General features: G+C 38.5%; 1 protein-coding gene and 1 long non-coding RNA gene across 3 annotated transcripts; both read left to right on the forward strand.

Moving 5' to 3' along the window:
• LOC144519420 (nectin-2-like) lies at positions 1-5,849 on the forward strand. Of its 2 annotated transcripts, none has more exons than XM_078252523.1 (7): positions 1-140; positions 707-779; positions 1,498-1,836; positions 2,171-2,273; positions 2,813-2,847; positions 2,950-3,005; positions 3,164-5,849. In XM_078252523.1, exons 2-7 carry the CDS (start codon positions 716-718, stop codon positions 3,293-3,295), a joined length of 729 nt encoding a protein of 242 aa, XP_078108649.1. In that variant the 5' UTR covers positions 1-140; positions 707-715; the 3' UTR covers positions 3,296-5,849. The 2 variants fall into 2 exon arrangements, with proteins under 2 accessions (XP_078108649.1, XP_078108650.1); XM_078252524.1 differs by lacking the exon at positions 1-140 and adding an exon at positions 191-534.
• Positions 5,850-6,678: 829 nt separating this feature from the next.
• LOC144518953 (uncharacterized) lies at positions 6,679-8,661 on the forward strand. Its single transcript, XR_013502059.1, has 3 exons — positions 6,679-6,777; positions 7,396-7,724; positions 8,127-8,661. It is a non-coding gene; the product is annotated as an uncharacterized LOC144518953 (long non-coding RNA).
• The last annotated feature ends 4,185 nt before the right edge of the window (positions 8,662-12,846 follow it).

Genomic DNA, 12,846 nt, shown 5'->3' on the forward strand with positions numbered 1-12,846 from the left:
ACTTGAAAATTACAGACTTGAACACTCAATAGAGAAACGATCGGCCTGTAAGAGTTGTGGTATTGTTTTCATTCCTGGTGAAAGTACTGAGAGATGGGGAAATGCTTCCTGCCGAGATCATATCCTCTTCTCTCTCTTGGGTAAGTCTAATAATGTAGCCTAGACACACTTCAATAAGATGTTGATAACTCTGATGTTCGGTTATCTAACTTGAAGCGTAAATCTACATGAAGTGGACAAAATATAGGCCTATTAAAGGCTACACATACATCAGGGCAGAGTTTTTTTTATAGTAGCCTGAGTCAACTCGAATCAGTTTTGAGGCCGTGGTTGTGTTGTCTATCAGTCAGTGATGGTGAGGACAACCTAGTTCTGAGTAAACTTCGTTCCTCTTTGCAAATGCTATTTTTTTAAATGTGTTTGCCACATTATTATTTGAGACTTTTCTTATGTCGCCACACCTCTCCCAGTGTTATTGACTAAAACACCAGCAGCTTGAAATCCTTGATCTGCCTCTTTGTAACTCTTAAAACTGTAAGTTTCATTAAAGTTGATCGATGTTAAAAATAGAAGCTGATGAAAAATAATGAAAATGTTGATTGTTCGAAATACAACATATGATATGCTATTTTAACCTTACGTGGATCACTTTGTAATGCCCCTTTGTGTTGTAATGTGTTTCTGCTATTTTGTCCACCACCTGTAGTGATGAACAATGAAAACTTGCAGAAAATCACCTGTCATACTGCTGAAGTTAATTTACATCACATTACTCCCAGGTAAGACAAAATGATTTAAACTTTGGAAATGTTGTCTTGAAAGGCTGATTACAGTGCATATGTTGGTTACTGTGTGTAGAACTTACGTATTTACAATGACTGTTTTTAAGACTGTAAAAATTCCCCTTTAAAAAGGTACAATGTGAAGAAATATAAATGACTCGGTTGCATGTGGACTGATTTCAAAATTTATGTAAAGGTCTCAATCAATCAGTCAAGTCACATGAACTAGTAGGCTACAAGGTAAAAATCTAGTGAAATGTTATCCCATCAGCTCCTGGATGTAACGATTAATGTCGCTCCCGAGCGCCTTGCCTCTCTTCAGCTCCCCTACAGCAACAACAGTGTGCAACATTAGCTTAGAAATTGAGTCATCTATATATCTAACCACCACAACACAGAGTCCAACAAAAATCATCACACAAATAAAAATGTTATATCTAATAAAGCCCACATACGACCACAAGCAACAGGATGCTGTCAGACAAGGATTTTCTGAAATTTCCACATTTCACCTTTATCAGAATTTAACACATTTTAGAGCCTAGTTCTATAAATCCTACACAGCTTCTATACTCAGTGATGTGAAAAGATACATTTGTTTGAGTACTGTTGACACTATACTGTGTCTGAAAAAAAGGGGAATTATGAAAAAGTGCAACCAGAGTTTAACAAGACTGAACATCTCCTGCCACCATATTACCTTATCTTTTGGCAGTTCTTGAGGCCCAAGAAGTCAAAGTACTGCCTGAAGTGACGGGATACCTCGGGCGTGATGTCACCCTGCCATGCCAATTCATCCAAGCACCACAAGGCGCCAATATTACTCAGGTTCAGTGGGATCTCATATCACCAGAAGGAAAGGAAATCCTCATTATTGTTTTTAACGTTCAATTGGGACTTGATGTTCCTGAATCGTTTAAGGGTAGAGTGGATATTACAGAACAATCTTTGATCATTAGAGGTGTGGAAATGAGAGATGCAGGGTCGTACACCTGCAGCATTGCATCCTTTCCCAGTGGTTCATTAAAAGGAACCACCAACCTTGTTGTTCAAGGTGAGTACAAAATGCCTTTTTCACACAAACTGTCCAATGTACTGTAAAATGAAGTAAAGATAAAATCCCTGTGGTCCCAAGCTGAAAACTAAATTTAAATGCAATAATTTGTTTCTGTTTAAGGTTTTTTTAAATCCTACTGTCCTTTGCTTGCCAGTGGGGGAAAACCAGCTTTAATTACAGTATCTTAGTAAATGTGAGCGAGTGAAAAGTGTGACCTTGTATGACTCAACTTTATCATTTATACAGCAATGATAAATAAATTGGGTTTATATATATATAACATCCTTAATATGACACACAGGGTTAATCACAGTCATGCTTCCTCTTCCAGAACAGATGCTGTTATCTTCAGCTGTGGTTTCTGCTATAGTGATTGCTGTCCTGTTGCTGTTAGTGATCATGGCAGCCATAGTTTACCTCATCTTTATCAGAAGGTGAGTGTGTGCGTCTGATGTGTATTTTGTGTAGGAGTATAGAAGCTGTAGAAAAGAAACCTCTTCCCATAACCAAGACTTATGTTACATATAAATTATTTAGCATTAATCATCCATTTAAGAAATATTTTTAACATTAAGTCACGTGGAAGGTTATATTTAACTATTGTATATGCTGGACTAATTAGGAAGTCAATTTGGTTATACTACGCATTTTTAATCATTCTAGAGATTGTTCCATAGATTTACTCCCTTTACTGAGATTCATTTCTTTTGTCCTAACCTATGGTCCTTAATTTTTTTAACATATCTTCAAGAAAGCTTTCCTCTCACATTTTAAATATGATTAAATTAAGTTTAAATTAAGATTAACTATATGTATATTCAGTTCATTCAAAATGTTAAAAAAGGCATTTTTTTTAAAGAAAGGATATATACACTTTTTTCACAAAGGATTTCTGGCATTAGCAAGAAAATCACTTCAAATCAAAAGTCACTTGCAGAAAAACTAACGGCACTTTTTTTATTTCTTTACTTAGACATGATCATACGGTCAGGCACCGCGTCTACATTGGTAAGAACAAAAGCACTTTTCACTCTATTTCTAGACAGCAACTGCTTAATTTATATATTTTGTTTCTCTTCCCTTGACTAAACTAGTGTGTCTGTCTTTCAGATACATGTGGACCAGTGATGGATGTGGCCAGGACATCTGTGATTTTAAGAGATGAGGTGAGCTGGTTCTCCAAATTTAAGCTGAATAAGTTTCAGTCTGACAGTTTTATTATGCTGTTGTTTGTGATAAGAAAAGGAGTTGTTTCACCGTAGTAACATACCGATACAATGGACAACTAAGTCTCCACATAACACTCGCTCACACTCCTTCATAGGATGTGGTCTACTCTGACGTCAAACTTAAACCATCCAGAGATGCTACACCTCCATCCAATGAGAAACACACAGTGGATGATGACGTCACGTACTCCGAAGTCGTCGTTGGTCGTAGTCACCAAATGAGATGAAATGTACTAAAAGTGATAAAGTTCTTTTTCTTGTACTAGTTGCACTCTTGTTGCTGTATGCAAGTTACATTCACCATAATTTTGGTACCATTTGGTGCAATCAGCACATCCTGACAGCGGTCAATAGAACTCAACCTTTGCGGCTGCTCCAGGTCTTCTATTCATGCTCTCATATATGGTTTTTCCATGGTCCATGGAAAACACGTTTATCATAAAGTTAGCAATGCTTTAGTGGTGGTATTCTTAAAGATAAAGAATATAGATATTTTGCTGATTTATATCCAGCTCTGTGTCATGGCAGTGTGAGCAGTGTGTGCAGTTGAATGGCGTGTGGCTTCCCTCTGTTGCCGCAGCGTACGGAGCTCCCACCTGAGCAGAGCAGCGGCAGTCTGTCGAGATCCCCTAGTGGTCCGCTGAGATCCACAGTGCACTGGTACCATGGAGGGAAGCCAAACACCGTTCATCTAAACACACTGCCCACACAAAGATGACACAGAGCTGTTATCAAATCGGCAAAGTATCCGAGCATCCCTGTGGGGCTGTACTTGAGCTAAATGCTCAAACCAGTGACACGGGCATGCAAACATGCTCACAATGACAATGCTAGCATGTTGAGGTTTAGCAGGTATAATATTTACCACCACAAACGTTTGGTGCCACTTGGTTTTAAATATTAAAGCTAGGAATGGTACAAACCAGCACAGCTCCAACATGTCATCAAGGTAAACAACTTCTTTTACCTTGCCATGTTGTGCAATGGAAAAACACTTGCACTGTGCCAACATGGCTTGAGTTATCACAGTGGATCTCATCACACAAAGTTCCTATTCCTCCTTTGCTGACCATCAAAAGGAGGAAGACAAAAAAGGAAGACAAAAATGATAATTGAAAAAAAGGAACCAACTCCACAATGCAACACTAGTGTAGCGTGTTAATGATGGCTGAGCTGAAGGTGTTACAAACAGTGGTGGAATGTAACAAAGTACAAATACTTCGTTACTGTACTTAAGTACATTTTTCATGTATCTGTACTTTACTTAAGTAGAATCAATAGTGCATACTTTTGACTTTTACTTCACAGCAATTATCTATACTTTCTGTCTCACCAGTGAAGTTTGGTTGCCATAGATATACTGTATATGGGGCACCGCCGATCCTTCATCAGCTTCCAAGCCGGCTCCGGTGCTCCAGAGCCCGGGCGCAGCGCCGCTGACCCTCGGTAATACAGCCTCCGGTAAAAGTGAAAATGAAAAAGAAAATGTTTGTTTTTTATTATTCCCGTTTTTAAAATCATAGTTGCCATCTATTTCTGTCCACAGTGTTGTTTACTTCTCCGTCAGGCTGCATAAGACGCATTCACATCTCGTTTATTTGGCTAGACTTCACATCCGCCTCCCCATTTCCGCTGCTTCACACACTTTATTTCCTTTAACCATGGCTAAGGGAACTAAAACTGTCTTAAAATACACCCATGAATAAAACTAACCTTATTCCGATTCTAACAACATATTTCCGTTTTATGCCGGTTAGGATAGGAACTTTTTTTAAAAGCCAGGCCTTGTTTGTGGTAGTGGACAGTATGGATACTGTCGAAGCTCAGCATCAAAATAACTGAACCACCCCTTTGTAAATCACGGGTCGCTAGACACAGTGCCCTCACTGACCAAGGTGAAAACTAAAGAACTAACTAAATATTACCATTTAAAATGGTAATATGCAAATAAGATTAAGAGAATAAATCGTTATGCAAGTACTTTTACTTTTAATACTTAAAGTACATTTAAAATCAGGTAAGTTTTACTTAAGTAGGGTTGTCATTGTGGTGCTTCTACTTTTACTAAAGTAAATATGTCTCTGGTTATTTGTACTTTTACTTAAGTACTGAGATTCAGTACTTCCTCCACCACTGGTTACAAGTGACACCAAACTTGTACAATCTCTGCAGTAGAATTAGATTCCAGTTTGGAGATGAGACTATGATGTGTAGCACTTGCTTGAACAACATGTGAGCCTTTTTTAGGGTTAAAAGGTTCAAATTCTTACTTGATCTTTCCTAATCCAAAAAATACAGACACTGGTAATAGTTGTAGTAGTATTTACCCTACCCAGTATTCTGTCTGCTTTGGGTACGAATGTCAGGATTGATTACAGGTGTTGCAGTCTGAGCGTGCCTTATGTAACAAGGTGACAAAATGTGGTTTGCAAAGTTACTGTAATGATGCACACTTATCTGTTAGCTGCTGGTTTTCAGAAGCATTTCCTGACAGTGTCATTATGTGGGTGTTGCTTTTGTCATAGATATAAAACCATGACTTTTTATACACTTACTTTGTGTCGTTGGAACACAACATATATTCTGTTGTCTGTTTTTTTTCTCCATTTAGTTTTATTGAAAATCAGTGCTTGTAACTTTGATTACAATCAATGAAATGCATTTGAGATATTTCAGTCAAGTTACTTGACAGAGCATGGTTCTATAAATTGTCTCTACATTTGCATAACTTTTTTTTGTTAGTGCCTACTGTTGCATAATAAAGTTATACATTTTACCAGATCTGTGGTTTTTCTTGTTCATGTATCTCAGAGTTCTGTCATGGCAGGAAAGAGATCAGAAAGATAAGGGATAAGGGAGTGTGTTATAAAAGTATTTCCATTGCACTCATCAAATGACTCAGACAAACTGTGACAAACAGATAGATGTCACAGTAGTACTATTGACAAGGAGCCACACATTCATGAGCTATGTTGTTAAGAAATTACACTGAAGACAAACAATAAGCAATAATGGACTTTGTGGAAGGGATGGTGTGCAAATTGGCAGTTTCTTGCATTACACAAAGTTTTTGATGGCTCAAATAGTGGAAGTTTTATATAACCTACAGTAAAAGCATATTGTTGAGTTGCATTGCAAGTTTCACTCAAGATGTGAAAAAGACTTTACCCACTCTTGCCTTTGCATTAATCCTGAGCTTGTTGTACATAGGTCTGAATCTTAGTGATGTCCTGCTTTCTTGTTTCAACTCAGTGTATTTCCACAGGAGCTTTTCTTTAAAAGCTTAAGGAAATGAACCCCATAATAACCATAATTAAGCGTTAAGGAAACACCACCCTGATTAAGACAAGATAGCTGAAAATGTTTGGAGAAATAAACATGGTTAATTTGGAAACATCTGCACCAGGGAGCTTGTGTATGCATTCTCATAAGCAATAAGGGAACATATTTGTAATTTCACCTTATTTGAGACACATGGTGCTTCTCTGTACATTATCATTTGACCACATGAGGTCACTGTGCTACTGAAGGTTATTATTGGCAGCAGGGAGGAAGGAACTAAAGGGAAATCATGACAACTAGTGAATAACAGACGAGAAAACTGAGAAAACACGTATGTTAGTGCTCCTGTCATTTCATTTGTGCACAATGAAAATTTGCAGCAGATTGCCTGGCGCATTTGTGTGGTTCATTCACATCACAATCCCAGGTAAGACAAAAGGCTTAAAAATGTAAGTGATAGTACTGTACAGTAAAAGTATTGGAAGCATAATGTTAAAGCATCACAAGGGAAAGTACTCATTAAGAAACGGCATTGTGTTATATCATTGGATTATTATGAATGGATTACAGTAAGGTGCATATTAGTGCGCTTCTAATGATTTAGCTGGTTGAGGTGGAGAACATTTTTACTACATACAGTTGGGTAGTTTAATCTATAACAATGCATTATATTTTACAAGTTGCTCATATACCGTATGTTCTGTATGTAAAATCTTAATTTTCAAATGTACTTTAACTGACACACTAATAAATGTTGAGTACAATATTTCCCTAGTAAAGTAACTGAAAATTAAGGTACTCAAGTAAAGTACCTCAAACTTGTACTTAAGTACAGTACTTGAATAAATGTACCTAAGACTACCTTGTGCGTACACGGGGGAGATTGGTGCCTGGAGGACAGTAGCCTATAACAAGGTTTTACTACAGGATGGCTTTATATCTGTCTAAAATGCGGTGGAATTACAAAAAAAAAGTTTTGGGTTTGATTGATGAATCCTTAATCTCCTGCTTTAATCTTCTGCTATAAATTCATATTTTTTGGCAGTTCTTAATAAGGCACAAGATATCAAAGTACTGCCTGAAGTGACGGGATACCTCGGGCGTGATGTCACCCTGCCATGCCAATTCATCCAAGCACCACAAGGCGCCAGTATTACTCAGGTTCAGTGGGATCTCATATCACCAGAAGGAAAGGAAATCCTCATTGTTTTTAAATGTTCAATTTGGAATGTTTAAGTATCATTTCTAAAAGGACAGAGTGGAGATTGCAGAATAATCTTTGATCATTAGAGGTGTGGAAATGAGAGATGCAGGGTCGTACACCAACCTATCCTAGTGGTTCATTCGAAGGAACCACCAACCTTGTTGTTCAAGGTGACTATCAAATATTTGTCCAAGAACTGAAATGATGGGGTGAGTGTATAGCCTAAAGGGAGATAATCAGAGGGAGGTGTGCAAGTAGAGAGGGCGAGAACACACTGAGGACAACTGCTGGATGCACAGAGAATTGCAGTGTCGGTGACTGGCAGACAAGTAACACAACAAGATACAACATAATCAACACCAAACATAAATTTATTTTAGAAAGGTAAATTTCATTTATTGGGGAAATACACTTTTTGTGAGATGTTATACTGCCCTCTTGGCAAGATCCCTTCTAAAAATGAAAAAAAAAGTGTTTTTGATTTCCGAAAATGTCTAACCACTCTTAACACACCACTGAAGAAAGACTCTCACATGGTTTGAAGTTGATCATAGTTTTGCTTCTTTTCCCAGAACCAATGCAGATATTACCAAGAATGATTGCTGCTGGAGTATTCATGCTAATAGTAGTGACCATGCTTACGTCATCATCACAAAAAGGTGTGTTTTTTTTCTTTACTCATACATGAGGCTTTGGTCAGGCATCGTGTCTGCACTGGTGAGAAAGTGCCTCTCTCAAGTTCCTCTTCTGTCTACATCTGAACATTATCATATGGAGTTACAGTATTTGTTTCAGTTCCTCTAACAAAAGCCTGTCTGTCCAGTGATGTGTGATTGAAAGAAACAAGGTGAGCTTGGAGTTGGTTTGAGGCTTTATCTTTAAAGTTGTAGTTGAAGGTTTTTGATTACTTTATTTTTGTGTGTACGCTTTTTTTTTCAAAGCAACTTGATGAGAATGATATAACAGAGCACTAAATATCCTCCTCAAAACACTCTTACCCAAAGGGTCTACTCTGACATCCAGCTCTTCATCATCCAGAGAGGTTACACCTTCATCCAATGACAAACACACACACACAGCATGATGAAGTCATACTGATGCTTGGAAGTAAGTGAGGTGTGGACTGAAGTCATAATGACATTCTGTCTTTCACTTACTCTTAAAGCTGTTGTACTGTAAATTGCATTTGCCATCATTTTGTAAACTTATCACATCATGACATCAGTAAATGAACTGCTCCTTTGGCAAGACAAGCTTATTTTAATAGCACATTTCAGCAACACAGCAATTCAAAGAGCTTTACATAGAACATTAAAAGTACATTTAAAAAAAACATTAAAACAGGCATTAAAGCGCCAAGAGAATAGAAAATGAAAACAAATAGAATAAGATGGGTATAAAATACAAAGATTTCAGTGTAAGAAATCAACAATTATTTGATTTAATAAAAGGTAGTGGCAAACAGAAAAGTCTTCGGTCCTGATTTAAAAGAACTGAGTTGCAGCAGACCTTAAAAGAATAAGGCCCATGTTATTCTGCATTTCTTATTGTAAAAATTAAATCCCATCAAAAGACCAAAACGGAGTTTTTTTTAGGAAACGTTACTCACACGAGTAAGTAATGTATTTGTTGAAGTATTTCCAGCTGCGGATTACATTAATACACGTTAGCAAGTATTTACATCAGCATGTCTGTGTATGTAAGATCAGCTCAAAATAAACAATGCCAATGTTCAATATAATGTGATAACATGTCACCCAGTGTAAGTTTATTTATGTGTTTCTGAACAATTCATTTATGTTGGTTTTGGTCTTTTCATGGGATTTGTTGACAATAAGACTTGCAATGATAACTGGGGGTTGTTCTCTAACTATCCCACACAGAACAAATGCTGTTCCTGAGGGCTTGACATAACGTTTCACTCTGTTGCTCAAGGTCAGGAAATGGTAAGAGTAGCACACACATCTTTCTCCACAACCAAAAGGAAACTAAACTGGGTAAAGCAACGACCATTTCGATTGCTGTGGAAGATTATAGATGCCCCATGTTGTTGTGATGACAGCTAACATTTGTACATGTTTCTCTTAGCATTTGCTAGCCAATGCTGAATTCAAACCTCATTTAGGGTTAGAGGCTTTGGGAATCAGAGAGAAAGGGTGGATATTTTGTACCATTTCTTCACAGCTACAGTATCTACAGCAGCTTTAAACCCAAATCAAAAATTGCATATCATGATGCAGAACTATTCAAATGACACATATTCTAGTAATAGTTGTAGTTTGTTCTCTTATTCTGTATTCTCTATACAACTTTGTGTATGCACAGTTACCGTCAGAATCTTGTAAGCAGACATTGCTGTCTTGCCGTCTAAGTATGATGGCAATATCTTTTTTTATACCAAAAAGGTGACAAAATGTTTTTTTAAAGTCTTGTAAAGATGCAAACACCTCATCACTTAACATTAACAACAGTTTTTAGTTTTAAGTCAGTGTTTCCCCACCGTGTTATTTTGTCAATGTGAGATAAAAACTTTTAAAAAACACAAAACGTACGTTAAAAGGTAAAGTGTGTAACGTTTTTAGTTGTGCATTATCAAAATCTGTGTTGCCCGTTCACAAACTTGTCCTTTTTCATGAATATTTACCACCACCATCAATTTCAAGTATTCCTTTTGGCTTGAAATTTTACATTTTCATTTGCATGAACTGGGGTAGACGCTCCATATTCATGCGCCATCTTGAAATACGTTAGCCGGTAAGGGACATACAGGACATACTGCTCCGCCTTTCGCATTTTCGCTGTTACTTGATAAACTCACAGGTGCTGCTAATGCTGCTAATGGGTATCATTGCTTCCCGGCCCCGGCAAGTTTGAAGAAGGAAACATGGAGGACCACACGTAATCAAAATCCAAATTTCAGGAACAGGAGTCATCTTCTTCTTCTTCGGCCAGAAAAAGAAAAAGGATATTGAAAAGAGCAAGAGACTGGCTTTTTGAAGCGTGAAAGCTACCGTAGCTGTAATACGTACTTTGAACCGCGTGGTGCGAGAGAGTTGATTGCGATATATGATCTCAGCTAGATGGGAGAAATTCCTACACATTGGACCTTTAAGTACTTTCCAAAAACATGAAGCCAAGATACACCAGATAAATGTTGAATTAAATAATTCAATAAGATTAAAGCAAATATAGTAACAAATTATGTTAAAACTATTTCACTAAAACACAAATAAAAAAAAAAAACAGTTCAAGAGAATGCAAATCTTAAACTATGCGTTTCTAAAATAGATTTAAACAAAGAAACAGAGCTGGCCTACCTGATCTCCTCCAGCAGCTCGTTCAACAGTCGAGGGGCCCTGGACCTGATCATGTCTGTACCGTCATTGAGGGGAGTGTGAGGCAGCAAAGGACAATTCAGTGATTTATTGACAAAAGTGAAAATTCAAAAGGTTAAGGACATAGGCAGAAAGTCCAAAACAGAAGTAACTGATAATCCACAGGTAACTGGAATGGTGCAGGGAAAAGGCCCAGGCAGGTATGATACAGGTTTCAGAGTTTGGAGGCAGGGAAGCAATCGCATGAAGCACATAGCAACATTGACAAACTAACAACTGACTGTGGGGAAAGGGGGCAGGGCTGATTAGGGAAAGTGGAAACAGGTGAGCAGGTGACTGGGACCGGTGGGAAGGTCTGAGGACATCTGGTGGACAGGTAGAGAATGGCAAGCAAAACAAACAACTAGACAGTCCTCATGAAAGTAAAGGTCGTGAAACACGAACCAGAAGGCTGATCCTCGGCAGAAAAGGCAGTTGGTCAAAAAAGTGCCTTGGAACGCACCAAAGCAACGAGACGTAATACATCTCCATAACAGCAGCCGGCGCAAATCTGTATTGTCGTCCAAAAATGAAAACCGGCAGCTGATTGGACGAACGCGTCACATGGGTCTGGTTTCTCCGGAAATTGAAAGTCAGACTGTCATGGCGGCTTGTTCAGAATATGATCTCATATTGTACTAAAATAGTTCACCGAAACATTTTTCTGAAAACATTTTAAGCGAGAAACAGGCCATGCAGTTGCTGAATCTGTCTTCATTTCAGATCAACAAAGGTCAGTTTAAAAGATTTTCGTCAGATTTTGAGAGACTCTAGTCACACTCATCCCGCTCCTCGTTTCCGGGTTAGCACTCTACCGATCAGATGGGTCATTTGAGTCCGACTGCTGGCAGTGCCCGCCTTCTGATTCAACATGTCAAATCGGCCAAAATGAAGGCCGATGGCCCCTCGGACGGACGATGGCACGGAACACACCGAACAAACTCGAGTCACTGACCTTGCTAGACTGTCTGACGGCCGATTATCGGCTTGGTGTGTCTGGGGTTTTACGGTAGGGTTCCACACAGCGAAACACCAAGCAAATTTCGGCCAGCAAAATATTGCCTCAGGGGCGTGGTCGCGAAAACAACACGCCAGACCACAACAGAACACCGGCTGCTAGGCAGCTAGCAGAGAGGGTTGAAGCTAGGTAGCATAGGTAGCTAGCAGGTAGTTTGCTAGCAAGCTATCGCTGCTATTGTAGCTTGTGAAATCTGTGTTGATACAAGCGTCAAGGTTCGCCAACAAAACATATAATCAAACAAATGCACAAGTAGCCTAGCTGCCTGGCTAGGCTTACAATGAAATTCAATGTCCGAACATGCTAGCGATTAGCCTGTCGGCTAGCTGAAAAGTTTGAGTGTTTAAACTAACATATACAGTGGTCTATTTAGTGGTGTATGTGCTCTGACTAAGTTCATGTGTCATATAAATCACAATTCGTGTTGATACAAGTACCAGTGTTCGTATAGAAACATTTTAATCACATACAAATTTTCATGATACAGCGCTGATAACCTCCGCCATCTTGGTCAGACTTTTTTTGTAACTCCCGCCTCCAAACACAAACACGCGGACCTGATTGGTTCTCCAGTGGTCCTCATTTGAATAAAGTTAAACTTTCGTCAACTTTGTTTCGCTTGCCTCGGCGATTCGCTCTCATCTCGCCCAATCAGGGCGATTTTCGTCTCCATTCAACCTCAATGAGAGCGAAGCGAAATTTAGCTGTTGGAACCCTACAGTAACAGTCACTGTCAGAACATGTGAGGAGAACAACATTTTTACAGGCTCATTTTGTGTGTTTTATTTGCTGTGCTGTTTAAATGATTTTATATTGAAATTCAGTGCTTAAAGGAGAATTCCGGTTGATTTCAACACGTAGCTCTGTTGTTTGTAAATTTGGAGTGCTGTCAGTAGCATA

Source organism: Sander vitreus, chromosome 6 (genome assembly GCF_031162955.1).
Source record: "Sander vitreus isolate 19-12246 chromosome 6, sanVit1, whole genome shotgun sequence".
NCBI classification, from domain to species: Eukaryota; Metazoa; Chordata; class Actinopteri; order Perciformes; family Percidae; genus Sander; species Sander vitreus.